Source organism: Rhincodon typus, chromosome 19, assembly GCF_021869965.1.
Source record: "Rhincodon typus isolate 14 chromosome 19, sRhiTyp1.1, whole genome shotgun sequence".
NCBI classification, from domain to species: Eukaryota; Metazoa; Chordata; class Chondrichthyes; order Orectolobiformes; family Rhincodontidae; genus Rhincodon; species Rhincodon typus.
This window is the reverse complement of record NC_063350.1, coordinates 42,155,211-42,169,743: the sequence shown is the minus strand read 5'-3', so window position 1 is coordinate 42,169,743 and position 14,533 is coordinate 42,155,211. Positions and strand designations below refer to the sequence as shown.

The 14,533-nt window shown below is 41.3% G+C and overlaps 1 protein-coding gene across 1 annotated transcript in view; it reads right to left on the bottom strand.

Moving 5' to 3' along the window:
* Window positions 1-1,381: 1,381 nt before the first annotated feature.
* The window catches only part of LOC109928729 (docking protein 5-like), a 394,735-nt gene continuing 381,583 nt past the window's right edge, over window positions 1,382-14,533 (bottom strand). Inside the window, exon 9 of the mRNA XM_048608408.1 lies at window positions 1,382-1,446. Within this exon, the coding sequence (XP_048464365.1) occupies window positions 1,382-1,446 (65 nt within the window). The remainder of the gene's footprint in view (window positions 1,447-14,533) is intronic.

Here is a 14,533-nt window from a genome sequence, read left to right as displayed (position 1 = left end):
TGAGTATTGCTTCATATGTTATGAAGTCAGTGCCCAATTTAGATCTTGCAGCATTTAATCCACCGCTGGAACCAATAGAATGTAAAATTGGGTAATGTAAATCAGGTGCCCAATCTGAATTGGCCCCACTCCGGAGGGCTAGCCTACCGATAATGGGGCTAATCCAAATAAAATTGGGTTGATTGTTTTCAGATGCTATAAAAGACTTGCTGAATGTTTTAATAGAAATACAGTGCTAGCTTCACTGCAGCAAATCAGTTCTGACAATGTCTCCAGTTAATCTTTCAAATGTTGACTAATCTGAATATTTTGTATTTTATTTTCAGAATTTCAATTTTTGTAGTTCTTTTAGTTTTAGCATCATGCAATTCCATTTGTCATTCCTTTTGTTCCCTCTGTGTTCTTCATGAAACAAACTTTTTCACGTAACAAGTGATTACTGGTGTGTTTAAAAGCAAGGAATAGCGTGATTTTCCATGGTTCAGAAATCTCACTCAGTTTGGCTGCTACATTGAGAATTTCCATTTCCCGAATTCTAGTGTTAATACTTAGAATTATTGAGTCTGCTAAGTCATGTCTACCCCACGTCAAGCTAATGACTGAAATTTAAAGACATTAAATGGTAGACAGAGTCCAAATCCAGTGCAATTTTCTTCAAACCACTGAAGACTATGATCTAATGCATAAAAAGCTGTCAAACACTCCTCAGTACAATTTCACTTTGCTAAATCTTGAACCTCAGGAATTGTTCCTCTGAGTGAGTTTCCAATGCTGGATTGACAATTGTGTTCCAAAATAAACCTGACAGTTGGCAAAACAATATTATTGTTATGCAGATTGGTCTGCGGACCTTAGACACACCTGGAAAAGCACAAGATTATATGTTATATCTAACTAAAGCCTGAAAATGAACTTGTGTTAGTGAAACAATTGTATCTGTAATCCTCTGTAAACAGCACCAAAATATCCAACCACATGTCTGTACAGTGTTATGATTTAGTGGCAGGTGATGAATGCATTGCCATTTAAAAATAAGGATTTTTGTGATCAGCGCAGTCTTGAATCTTCATGTTTAACAAAAATACTTGATTGTCATGATTGGAAATGATGCTGTACTTTTTGGAACACAAGCTCAAATCTTTAGAAAAAGCAAACCTCCCTTTCTATTCATTGTCTTCAATTCTCCTTCCCCTTTGAGTTACTCCAACTCTTGAAGAGGAAGTGCAAACTTGTAAAAGGAAAAGAGGTTGTAAATATCCTTCAAACCCTGGTCCATTTCATTCAGTATTCCTCTTGCTTGTTTCGTTGCTTCGTTGAGCAAGTTCAGTGTCACAGTCTGAAGCAGAGCCATCGAAAATGTTCCAGCTTTGGGAAGTATTTGTCAGTGCTGTGAGCTGTAACTGGGGATGGTTTCTGCACGAGGAATCCTCAGTGGATATGAATCATCTAAACACAAAGGGGGAATATAAAGGTTTGCTTAGAAAAATAAGTACGGACAAACATTAAAAAAAAACCTTTGAATGAACCTTAATTTGAATTCAGCAGGATAATGAGTGATAATTCTTTGATATCTATTTCCCTTTACAGTTTCAAAACAAGAATGTTTCCATCAATGGAACATTTTTAATATCAATCCACTTTGTATCATCATTTATTTATTAATCTACAAAGCATCAACCAGTCTCTGGACAGATATTAAGGAAAATTTGTGCTGGCTCTTGGCAGAATAATTTTGAATACTGTCAAAATTTATGTTTGAGTCATTTTCCAATCAAAGCAGAACCCCACACTTCCATATTTCACTCAATTTGTTTCAGTGATTGAAGACAAGTCTTTTTTAAAGTCTTGTCAAAACTTTAGTCATCTTCTAAGGCTCCAGGTGAAATATTTTAAAAAAGATTTTGAAAGATGTACAAAACACTACCTTGATAAGAAGAACAGAAAAACATTTGTCCCTGAGGACTGATGACCAGGCCATAAGCTCATTGCATGATAGTTTGAGGACTTTGAGCTTTAATTTGCCACAGGGAAGAAAATTTTGCTTAAAGAAATCTCAGGGACAATGTGATCAGAATGAATGACAATGCTGCTTTTTCTCTGCATGGCTGTTTTGAACCTTAGCACCAATGAACAAAAATGTTTATCCCATATTATATCTCTCTTCTCTTCTCCACCTCTCCTTAATAACATCAGTTGATAGCAAATCAGCAGCTTGTTCACACCACCAACAATGTCCTTTAGTTTACTGGGATCAGACCCCACAGAAATGGAAACTCTCCACCATATAAATGAAGTGATCATTTCTCATATACTCCCCAATATTCAAGTGAGTGTCAGATACATGTTTCTACACAATTTCAGTAGGCTTGATGATCAGAAGTGAGAGTATTGATTTGATCTTACATGCACTACCAACGGAACACAATAGTTAAACTGACCCAGTAGTTGACCCAGTAGAGACCAACTATTCCAGCACTGATTGGGATTAAAAACTGGGGCTTCCCTCTCCTCTATGGCTCACTAGATAGTGTGAATAATCCCCAAGAGAAGCTCAAAGACTTTGGTGGAAAGTTTTGGAAGCTAATGATGGCACTCATGTGTAGAGGGAGTGCAACCAGAGCCACGTTTGTGGTACCATGAATGGTTTGGACATATAGGAGAGGAAGAGGAAGACAGGAAGAATAATGATAGGATATATATTAATTAGGGCAACAGATGAGCATTTCTATGGCTATAGATATGACTACAGGTGGCATATTGCTTCTCTGGTGCTAGAATCAAAAATATCTCTGGGCAACTGCAGGATATTCTTTTGGAGTCTCACGTTGGTACAACTTAGGAAGGCCATGGTTGGAGGGGTGGGAGTGTCAGGGAGTTTAAAATATGGTTCTTCAATCAGAATTTAGGGAGATAGGTAGAAAATTTGCAAGCTGGCCCTCAAATGTAGTAATCCAGCTTTCCCGTACATGCCTAGGAGCGCAACAAGTGGAGAATAAGGCACCCGATTGCTTGTTTGCAAAGATAGTGCAGGGGTAGAACTTTAAATTCCTTTGGACACTGGGACTGTCTCTGGGGAAATCGGCACATGTATAAGATAGACTGGTTGCTTCTGAATAGAACTGGGACTGATCCTGTGCCGCATTTTTCTAATGCTATTTTGGAGGACTTTAAAATAACTCAGCAGGGGTATGAAAATCAAAAGTAAGAAAGACAAGAATACCAGGGTTCACACAATTCTTGGGGAAAGACAACTCCAGTATAGAGAACAGAAAGCCAATTGTAAAGTTAGAATAAGGGAGAAAAGAATGAAGACTAAAGCAAATGTGGTGGGGTTAAATCATCCGCTTAGCCGAACTCGTCCTCACACTCAACAACTTCTCTTTCAATTCCTCCCACTTCCTACAGACAAAGGGGGTAGCCATGGGTACCCGCATGGGCCCAAGCTACGCTTGCCTCTTTGTAGGTTACGTGGAACAATCCCTCTTCCGTACCTACACCGGCCCTAAACCCCACCTCTTCCTCCGTTACATTGATGACTGTATCGGCGCCGCCTCGTGCTCCCACGAGGAGCTTGAACAGTTCATCCACTTCACTAACACCTTCCACCCCAACCTTAAGTTTACCTGGACCATCTCTAACACCTCTCTCCCCTTCCTGGACCTCTCTGTCTCCATATCGGGCAACCACCTAGAAACCGATATTCATTTCAAGCCCACCGACTCCCACAGCTACCTAGAATACTCCTCCTCCCACCCACCTTCCTGCAAAAATGCTATCCCCTATTCCCAATTCCTTCGCCTCCGCCGCATCTGCTCCCAGGATGAGGCATTCCACTCCTGAACATCTCAGTTGTCCTCGTTTTTCAAGGACCGTAACTTCCCCTCCTCGGTGGTTGAGAACGCCGTCAACCGCGTCTCCCACGTCTCCCACATCTCCCGCACCTCATCCCTCACACCCTGTCCATGCAATAAGAACCAAAAAAGAATCCCCCTCGTCCTCACGTACCACCCCACCAACCTCCGGATCCAACGCATCATCCTCCGACACTTCCGCCATCTGCAATCCGACCCCACCACCAAAGACATCTTTCCCTCCCCACCCTTATCTGCTTTCCGGAGGGACAACTCTCTCCATGACTCCCTTGTCCGCTCCACACTCCCCTCCAGCTCCACCACACCCGGCACTTTTCCCTGCAACCGCAGGAAGTGCTACACCTGCCCCCATACCTCCTCCCTCACCCCCATCCCAGGCCCCAAGAAGACTTTCCACATCAAGCAGATGTTCACCTGCACATCTGCCAATGTGGTATACTGCATCCGCTGTACCTGGTGTGGCTTCCTCTACATCGGGGAAACCAAGCCGAGGCTCAGGGACCGCTTTTCAGAACACCTATGCTCGGTTCGCAATAAACAACTGCACCTCCCAGTCGCGAACCATTTCAACTCCCCCTCCCATTCCTCAGACGACATATCCATCCTGGGCCTCCTGCAGTGCCACAACGATGCCACCCGAAGGTTGCAGGAACAGCAACTCATATTCCGCTTGGGAACCCTGCAGCCCAATGGTATCAATGTGGATTTCACAAGTTTCAAAATCTCCCCTCCCCCTACCACATCCCAAAACCAGTCCAGCTCGTCCCTGCCTCCCTAACCTGTTCTTCCTCCCACCTATCCCCTCCTCCCACCTCAAGCCGCACCTCCATCTCCTACCGACCAACCTCATCCCGCCCCCTTGACCTGTCCGTCCTCCCTGGACTGACCTATCCCCTTCCTAACTCCCCACCTACACTCACCTTTACTGGCTCCATCCCCGCCTCTTCGACCTGTTTGTTTCCTCTCCACCTATCCTCTCCTCTATCCATCTTCTATCCGCCTCCCACTCTCTCCCTATTTATTTCAGAACCCCCTTCCCCTCCCCCTTTTCTGATGAAGGGTCTAGGCCCGAAACGTCAGCCTCTCTGCTCCTATGATGCTGCTTGGCCTGCTGTGTTCATCCAGCCCTGCACCTTGTTGTCTCAAAGCAAATGTGGAGCTGGAGGAGCACAGCAGGCCAGGTAGCGTCAGAGGAGCAGGAAAGCTGATGTTTTGGGTCGGGACCCTTCTTCACAAAATTTTGTGGTGAGAACAGCATAACTGGGTGTTGCATGTTTCCTGGGTACAAGATGTTCAGAAAAGGCAGGAAGTGACTGAAAAGTGGAGGGGTGGCAGAATTGATTAAAGGCAGCATTTCAATGCAGAAGAAAGACTTTCTCCCAGTATTAAGATTAGAATCAACCTGGTTAGATCCAAGGAACAAAAGGGATGCCTTGTGTAGTCTATAGACTGCAAACTAGTGGGAAAGATGCCAGAACAAATCTGCATGGAAATTATTGGAGAGATGCCTACTTTAAAAGAATGGGAACCTTAACCACATGAAGGGAAAACAGGGACAATGATAATTTAAGGGGTGGAGAGGGACAAAAGTTCCTCGACTACATTCAGGAGAATTTCTTAGAGCTGTATTTGTCAAGTTGGACTTGGGTCTTGGAAATGAGTTGGCCTAAGTAGATCAAATGTCAGAGGAAAGCATTTAAGAGATGATGGTAATTACAACATGAGATTTAGGATTATGATGAGAAATGCAAAGGCAATCCAGAGAAAGAAAATTCACTGGGGGTGCATTGACTTCAATAGTATAGGAATGGAGTCACACCAGATTGACTCCAAACAATTGCAAACAATATGGTCTCCTTCAAGAAGGTTTATAAGGAATAAGTCAGCCATTAGAAGTCAATCAGTTTAACTTCAGTGGTGGGGAAGTGTTTGTTTAGGATAGAATTAATAGTCACATGGGAACAGGTGAGTTTTTGATGAACTTCCAGCCTGGATTTCTAAAGAGGAAATCATTATGGACTACTTGCTCTGGAAGACAAAGGGTCAACGAGAGTGATGCTGTTGACGTGGTATATATGGACTTTCAAAAGGCTTTCACTACAGTGCCACAGGATAGACTTGAGAGAAAAGTTACATCTCAAGGAATACAAGGGACAATAGCGACATAGATATTAAATTGATCCGAGTAAAAGGAAACCATCTAATGATTAATGGATTTTTTTGGGCGGGAAGAAGGTTTGTAGGGTCTTGGTGTGTAGGAGAAATCACATAGTTTACAGATGCTGTAAAACTTCGGAAGCATCATAAGCTGTGAGGAGGACTGTGTAGAACTCCCTAAAGGCACAGACAATTTGGTGGAATGGAAAGATTGAAGGCAGATGAAGTGTGAGATAATGTATTTTGGTGGAAGAACATGGGAAGATAATATAAAGTATAAGATACAAAATTTAAGTTGGTGGAGGAGCAGGTGGACTGGGTACATATGCCCATAGATCACTGAAAATCGGAGGACACATGGAGAGATTAGTTAATAAAGCACACAGTACCCTGGGCTTTATTAATGGAGCATCTGCAGGGGAGGCGATGGCCTAGTGGTATTATCACTCGACTATTAATCCAGAACCCAGATAACATTCTGGGGACCCGAGTTCGAATCCCGCCATGGCAGATGGTGGAATTTGCACTCAATAAAATATCTGGAATTAAGAATCTACTGATGACCAGGAATCCATTGTCGATTGTTGGGAAAAACCCATCTGGTTCACTAATGCCCTTTAGGGAAGGAAACTGCCATCCTTACCTGGTCTGACCTACATGTGACTCCAGACCCCCAGCAATGTGGTTGACTTTTAACTGCATTCTGGGCAATTTGGTATGGGCAATAAATGCTGCCTAGTCAGCGACGCCCTCATCCCATGAATGAATAAAGAAAAAAAATGCAGTATAAGAGAAAGGAGGTTATGCTAAACATATACAAGGCACTTGTTGGACGTCAGCTGCAATATTATGTACAATTCTGGGTGCCACAATATAGGAAGTATGTGAACAGATAGTAGTATGGAAGAGATTTACAAGAATTGTTCTAGGGATGAAAACATTTACTTATGAGGATAGAGTAGAGTGATTGTCACTGTTCTCCTTGGAGTGATAGAAGCTAAAAGGAGATCTGATTAAAGATGTCAAAACCATGAGAGATCTGGATAGAGTAGAAGAAACTGCTCCAGCTCGCAAAAGGATCAAAAATGAGATGGCAAGGATTCAATGCGATTGTTTTTTCTTACATCATACTTGCTAAATTTGCCAATGTTTCATCAATGAGTGGTTTGGGTCTGGAATGCATTGTCTGATATTATAGTAGAGACAGAGTCAATCAAGGAATTCAAGAGGGCACTGTTTTTATGTAATAATCATCCAACGTGCAAAGATGTAAGGAAAAGGCAGGAGAATGCTTGTTGGAGATCTGGTGCATACATGATGGAATGAAACTCTTAATACATCATAACAATTCTGTGTTTCGGTATTTATAATTATATAAAGCAAAGGAGTTGACATTTAAGGTTTTTGCAAAGATCGGTAGCTCGGGCTGCGGGTGAGGTTGTTGACTTGCTCGCCGAGCTGGCTTGTTCTCATTCAGATGTTTCGTCACCATGCTAGATGACATCATCAGTGGAGACTCCGATGAAGCGATGTTACTCTACACTGCTTGGAATTTATACTGTCCGGTCGTTATGGTGAATAGTGTCATTTCCAGTTTTGATCTGTATGGGTTTGTATATGGGGTCCAATTCTACATATTTGCTGATTGCGTTACAGATAGAGAACCATGCTTCTTGGAATTCCTGTACGTGTCTATGTTTGGCTCGGGCTACTATGGTTACCTTGTCCCAGTTAAACTGATGGCCTTCATAGTCTGAGTGTACTGATACTAGGGAAAGTTTGTTGTGTTGTTTTGCTGCTAGCTGATGTTTGTGTATTCTGATGGCTAGTTTCCTCCCTTTGTGTTCGATGTTTGTGGCAGTCATTGCATGGTATTTTGTAAACCACGTTGGTTCTGCATGTTGTGAGAATGGGGTCTTTAATCCTTGTGAGGGTTTGTCGTAGCATGGCTGTGGGCTTTTGAGCTACCATGATCCCTAGTGGTCATAAGAGTCTCGTTGTCAGTTCTGAAATGTTCTTGATGTGGGCAGTGTGGCCAATGTGTTAGGACACACTGCATCCTCTAGTTGTTGTCTATTTAGTAGACACCTGCGGATGAAATTGCGGAGATATCCATTCATAGTGAAGATTTTGTATAGGTGCTCTTTCTCTTTCCTGTGTAGTTCTGGCATGTTGCAGTGAGTGGTGGCCCATTTAAATAGTGTCCTAACACAGTTTTGTTTGTGGACATTGGGATGGTTGCTGTGAAAGTTCAGGATTTAGTCAGTGTGGGTTTCTCTCCTGTATACTGGGATTTGGAAATCCCTGTTGGTCATACGTTCAACTCTGACATCCAGAAACGAAAGCTGGTTGTTGTTTTCTTCTTCTCTCGTGAATTTAATCCCGGCAAATACGTTGTTAATGAGGTGGTGGGTCTCTTCTAGTTTGGTGCGTTTAATGATGACAAATGTGTCATCCATGTATCGGATCCATAGTTTAAGTTGAATGAGGAGGAGGGTAGTGTGTTCTAGCCTTTGCATGACTGCCTCTGCGATGAGTCCTGAGATGGGTAAGCCCATGGATGTGCCCTTGATCTGTTTGTAAACTTGACCATTAAAGATGAAGTGTGTGGTGAGGCACAGGTCTAGTCGTTTAAGTATGTTGTCATTGCTAATGGAACTGCTGGTCTGCGTTCCTGCTACCTCTTGTAATGTGTCCAGTGTTTCTTTAGCCAGTGGATGTCGGTTGACGTGAATAATGCTGACGTCAAAGGATAACATAATCTCGTTGTCACTGATTTTTATGTTCTTGAGGGTATCGAGGAAATCTTGGGTTCAGTGGATGGAATGGGGTGATCCATCAACTAGATTTTTCAATTTCTGTTGTAGGTCCTTGGCCAGTTTGTGAGATGGTGTACCCGGTAGGGAAACAACGGGTTTGAGGAGGATGTCTAGTTTGTGTACTTTAGAGAATCCATAGAAGCGGGGAGTGTTCGTGCCTTCTGGTTTCATTTTTATGTAGTCTGTCTTGGTTATCTGTCCTGCATCCTTTTATTCTCTTCAGTGTTTGAGTGATCCTATTACCTAGCTGCAGTGTTGGGTCTATCACCACCTGTTGCTAAGTGTTTGTATCTGAGAGCGGTGCCTGTACTTTCTCAACGTAGTCCAGTTTGTTTATAATGACAATCATGTGCCCTTTGTCTGCTGGTGGGATAATAATGTTCTTGTCTTTTTTTCTAGTGACCACTAGGAATCTTGGTGACCCACAAGCACATAGCCACGCTACGACAAACACTTACAAGGATTAAAGACCCCATTCTCACAACATGCAGAACCAAAGTGGTTTACAAAATACCATGCAACAACTGCCATAAACATTACATCGGACAGACAGGAAGGAAACTAGCCATCACGAACATCAGCAAGCAGCCGAACATCAGCAAGCAGCCAAACGACACAATGAACTTTCCCTAATATCTGTACACTCAGACAATGAAGGCCATCAGTTTAACTGGGCCAAGGTAACCATAGTAGCCCAAGCCAAACATAGACATGCACAGGAATTCCTAGAGGCATGGTTCTCCACCCATAATGCAATCAACAAACATACAGAATTGGACCCCATATACAAACCCATACAGAACAGAACCGGAAATGACACTACTCACCATAACAGACCAGACAGTATAAATTCTAAGTGCAGTAGAACAACATTGCTTCGTCGGAGGCCTCACTGATGATGTTACCTAGCATGGTGACGGAATGTCTGAACGAGAACAAGCCAGCTCAGCGAGCACGTCAACAACCTCAAGAAGTTGATATGTTACTGAAGGAAACTCCATGAGAAACTTGGTTCAATGTTATTGCTGTTGAAGCACCTATATGTGACTGATCAACGATTAATGGAAAGCAATATATAGGTAGACACTTCTGTCACAGTGATAATCAACACTGGGACATCTCAGGGAACACATGTCCTACCCTGAATTATGCTGAACTTCAAGCATAATAGTTAAGCAACATACTAACTCCTATAATCTTAAGTTGTTGGTAATACTTATGGGCACTTGCATACTTTTACAAGACTAATTTTCATAGAATCCCTACAGTGTGGAAACAGGACATTCGGCCCAACAAGTCCACGCTGCTGCTTTGAAGAGCATCCTGCCCAGACCCATTCCCCTACCCTTGCATTTCCCATGTCTAACCCCACCTAACCTAAACATCTCTGCACACAATGGGCAATCTAGCATGGCCAATCCACCTAGCCTGCACATCTTTGGACCATGGGAGGAAACTGGAGCACCTGGAGGAAACCCATGCAGACACGGGGAGAATGTGCAAACTCCACACAGACAATCAACCGAGGGTGGAATTGAACCTGGGTCCCTGGTGCTGTGAGGCAACAGTGCTAACCATTGAGCCACTGTGTCACCCCATATATCTGGTCTCCTTATCCTTCTGGATGACCGTGGATGTGAATTTGAAAAGTTCTGTCTAAGGAGCACTGTGGTATTGGGTACACACTGCTGCTAGTGATTGTTTGTGGTGTAGGCAGTGATCTTTTGTGTGGTATCAATCAAGCAGGCTGCTTTGTCCTGGATTGTGCCAAACCTCATTCTGGATAATGAATATTGTTAGAGCTGCACTGATCCAGGCAGGTGGGGAGTATTTGATTACGCTCTGACTTGTAATTTGTAGATGATGGACATGCCTTGAGAAATCAAGAAAAGAGTTAGTTGTTGCAGAATTCCTAGCCTCTAACTTGCACTTGCAGCCACAGTATTTATATAGCTTGTTCAGTATCTGGTCAATGCTAAAACCCAGCATATTGTTTAGAGGAAATTTTGATGAATACCATAAAACATGTAGCTTGTTCTTAATGGATTGATAAGGCTTCAATAATGTGTTTTATTTTCTTAAATATATTTGTTCTCAACAATTATAAAAGAATGTCAATTTATTTAGGAATAGGACAAATTGTCATATGGTGAGATAGTTGTGCATATTTCTTTGATCTATAAAGTGAAATTAGAGGCCAGGTTGTTTCTCCAATCTTTGATTTTGTATGCATAAATGTCTCCAGGTATCTCTGGAAACATGCTTCAATATATTGAAGTTTGGCACATTTTGACATTATTGAACACAGATTAAACAATTCATAACATAAACAAGTTGACTAGAAAAAAATCTTTTTCTTTCATTTGTGGTATGAATATGATGAACCTTTGTTCTTAAAAACAATTGTTTCATCTCTTCTGAAGTCCATAATGATGACAGATTAAAGTCCATTCTCTTTGACAAAATAAATCAAATGGCAATTTCATAAAGTTTATTATGCTCCTCTGTCACCTTCTGAATTGATTCATGAGAGATTTTGAGGAAGATATTACCTCAGTGAAAATCTGTTCAATTACATAAGGTTAAAATTAGGCACATAAATGTGATTTCCATGACTAGAAGATATAAACAAGCACAGCAAATTCCAATGATCTAACTTGTTTATTCCATTATCAGATCTATTCTGATGGAAATACTTACTAGACTAGGTTTTCAAACCAGTGCAAATGGTTGGTAAATCTAATTCATTGTCTGACCAGCCCTCTCCTTTTTCCATTTTCTTGTCACTTTTTACATTATTTTGAAACCTTCCACTGGCTTCTATATTTATTTGAGTTGAGTTATGCTTAAATTCTCAAAAGCAAAAACAGTTTTAAAAAAAGTAACCCTTGATATATACTGGAGAATGGGTTATTTTCTCCAGTCTGCAATTAAAGCTAGTTTCCTAGCTGTAACCACAAGATGTCACCATCAGTCAGATTCCATTTGGAGTAGGCAGTAGTTTTAGGTTCACTAAAAGAGCAGAAGCATCTCTAATTTGACATGGATTTCAAATGCAGAAGTAAGGCATCAAGCATACTAAAAAGGTCTTTTACTTCGAAAAATTCAAAACTTAGGTCACTGTCAAAGTTCGTCCCAGTTTAATCAGAGCTCGTTCTTTTCTCATAGAAGCAAAACACAACTGATAACATGGATCAAAAATAAGAAAATGTTCAAAGTACTCAGCAGGCCAGATAGTATGCACAGAAATGGAGATGAATGGGTAGAATTTAATCCCCACCCCCTTGGTGATTTTGAGGTGGGGTCATTTAATCAACAGGAAGGTGGCAATTAGATAACCTGCTGAAATACAGTGCTCCCCCCAGTTATGTTTCAGATTGAGTTGTACTTTAATTCATTGAACAAATAGATTTCTAAAGGCTGAAGATGTATGGGAATAGTGTTAAGAGAATACAATTGCGAAAGGAAATCAGCAATGATCATGTTGAATTGCTGAACAGGCTCAATTGTCCCACTCTTGCTCCTGTTTTTTATGTTGCTTAAGGATGCTTTGTGTAGTCCATTGTGGTTAATTGTCACAAATATGGTCCTGATTCAAAAACTAAGTGACTGCTTGATAAAACATGTGGCACTTGGTTCTGAAAACTTTGTGCAGATGCCTTTGTACAGTGGATTAAAATTGTCAAAGTATATAAAGAATATTTGCTGCAAGTCAGGGTACACATAATGCAGGTTAGAGACAAAAAAAACTGCAGATGCTGAAATCCAAGGTAGACAAATAGGAGGCTGGAAGAATACAGCAGGCCAGGCAGCATCTGGAGAAAAGGAGCAGTCAACGTTTCAGGTATTACTCTTCTTCAGGACTGAAGACTACTCCTTTCCTCCAGATGCTGCCTGGCCTGTTGTGTTCTTCCAGCCTCCTGTTTGTCTACCCTACAGATAATGCAATCTTGCAATTGAGTGTGTGTGTGTGCTATTTTGAAAATCAAGTCTCAGTTCATTTCCATCCAAAACAAAACTAAGTCACTATTTCTTATAGAGTGCTGCTGTGACAGAGAAGGGCAACATTAGTAATATTTTCCATCATATTGAAGAAAAATGCAACTAGTGAAACATAAGAACACAAAGTGTTAGAAAAGGTACATGTCAGCTAAATTGAAAACTACCAGCACATAGATTACTTTAGGAATAAATGGTCAACCTTGTGGTTTAATTGGAAATCATGAATTAGCTATGTTCTTTACTGAAGAGGAGAACTGCACCTAAAATAAGGTGGAAGATTAATTTGTCTGCAGTGTTTTGTAACTTCTCAGTTGAACCTAATACAAACGAAGATAATTTATGGGAGCGATTTTCATTCCTTTTAACATTGGAATGCACAATATTTCATTAGTTATGTTCCTTAGAAATAGATAAACTTAATATCTGATGTACATGCTCCTTTCTTAATGATGATATAGTTTTCCTACAGAAATGCATACAAATTTCTTGATTTTTTTGATTATTTTCTGGTCTAACATTACTTGCATTTTGTCCATTTTCATTTTTTCCTTTAATTTCTATATAGTGATGGCAAGCTATCACTATGACATGTTATTGAATAGTTTGATTGTATTTCCTCCGCTTTGCAATGTTGGTGTTTCAATATGAATTGAGCCTTCACCTCCTTTCTCAATTGATATTTCAATCATTGTTAATAAAAGTCTTAGCTTCATGAAAACTCGTACAACAATCCTGATGGATTGGCTATTAAGAGATGAAATTGTCCCTTCTCTGGCTATCAGGAGAGTTGTTGTACAAGGCATTCTCCAGAATACACTGGAGAAAGCGAGGGAGAGGAAGCAGAGTATAGTCACAGATGTCCATTATTGCCGGTTATTATGCAACGTACTCTGTTTTATTCTAATAACCAAGCTTGGTCAGCTGGTGCTTATTGGATTAACACAATGTTTTCCCAACTTAAAAAAAAAAGCCCTGTAGTCAGCAGGCTTCACTTATGTTGCATTGGAAGCCAAGTCCTCAATCACCAGACACTACATCATGGTTGAGCCCACACTTGTCTTTGGGTCACGATCCATGCTGGAAATGATGGTCTGCAAGGTTTGTGAAATGTCATGGGCAAAGATGTTGCTGCATTATTCAGTAACTTGAAAATAGAGTTGCAGGTGAAGGTCAAACATGCACATTACTGCTCCTAGCTCTTTATTGTTCTTATGTTGATCGACTGTGGTGTCATGCATTCCTGCAGGTCCAAAGCAACCAAGCACTTCTGCAGTTATGTCCACTAACCACCCCCTGTATGCTGCACCTTTTGAAGTTCTGATCGATGTCCTGGTCAGAGCTTGGGTACAACCCCACCTTTCAATGGAACCCTGGCTGGAGGGTGTCCTTATCAGGCAGGAGATGAGGGCCACAGCAGTAATTTCAGTGGACTCATAATCCAGATGGCTGGACTAATGCTTTGGGGATGCAGGTTCAATTCTATCACAGGAGCTGGTGAAATGTAAATCCAGTTAATAAAATCTGGAATTGAAAGTTCAGGTTAGTAAAGGTGACCAATTGTCTTAAAATTTCATCCGGTTAATTGATATCCTTTAGGGAAAGAAATCTGCCACTTTACCTTATCTGGCCTGTAAAATGGGCGAGCATGCCACTCAGTCCCAGAACAATTGAAGATAGGTAACA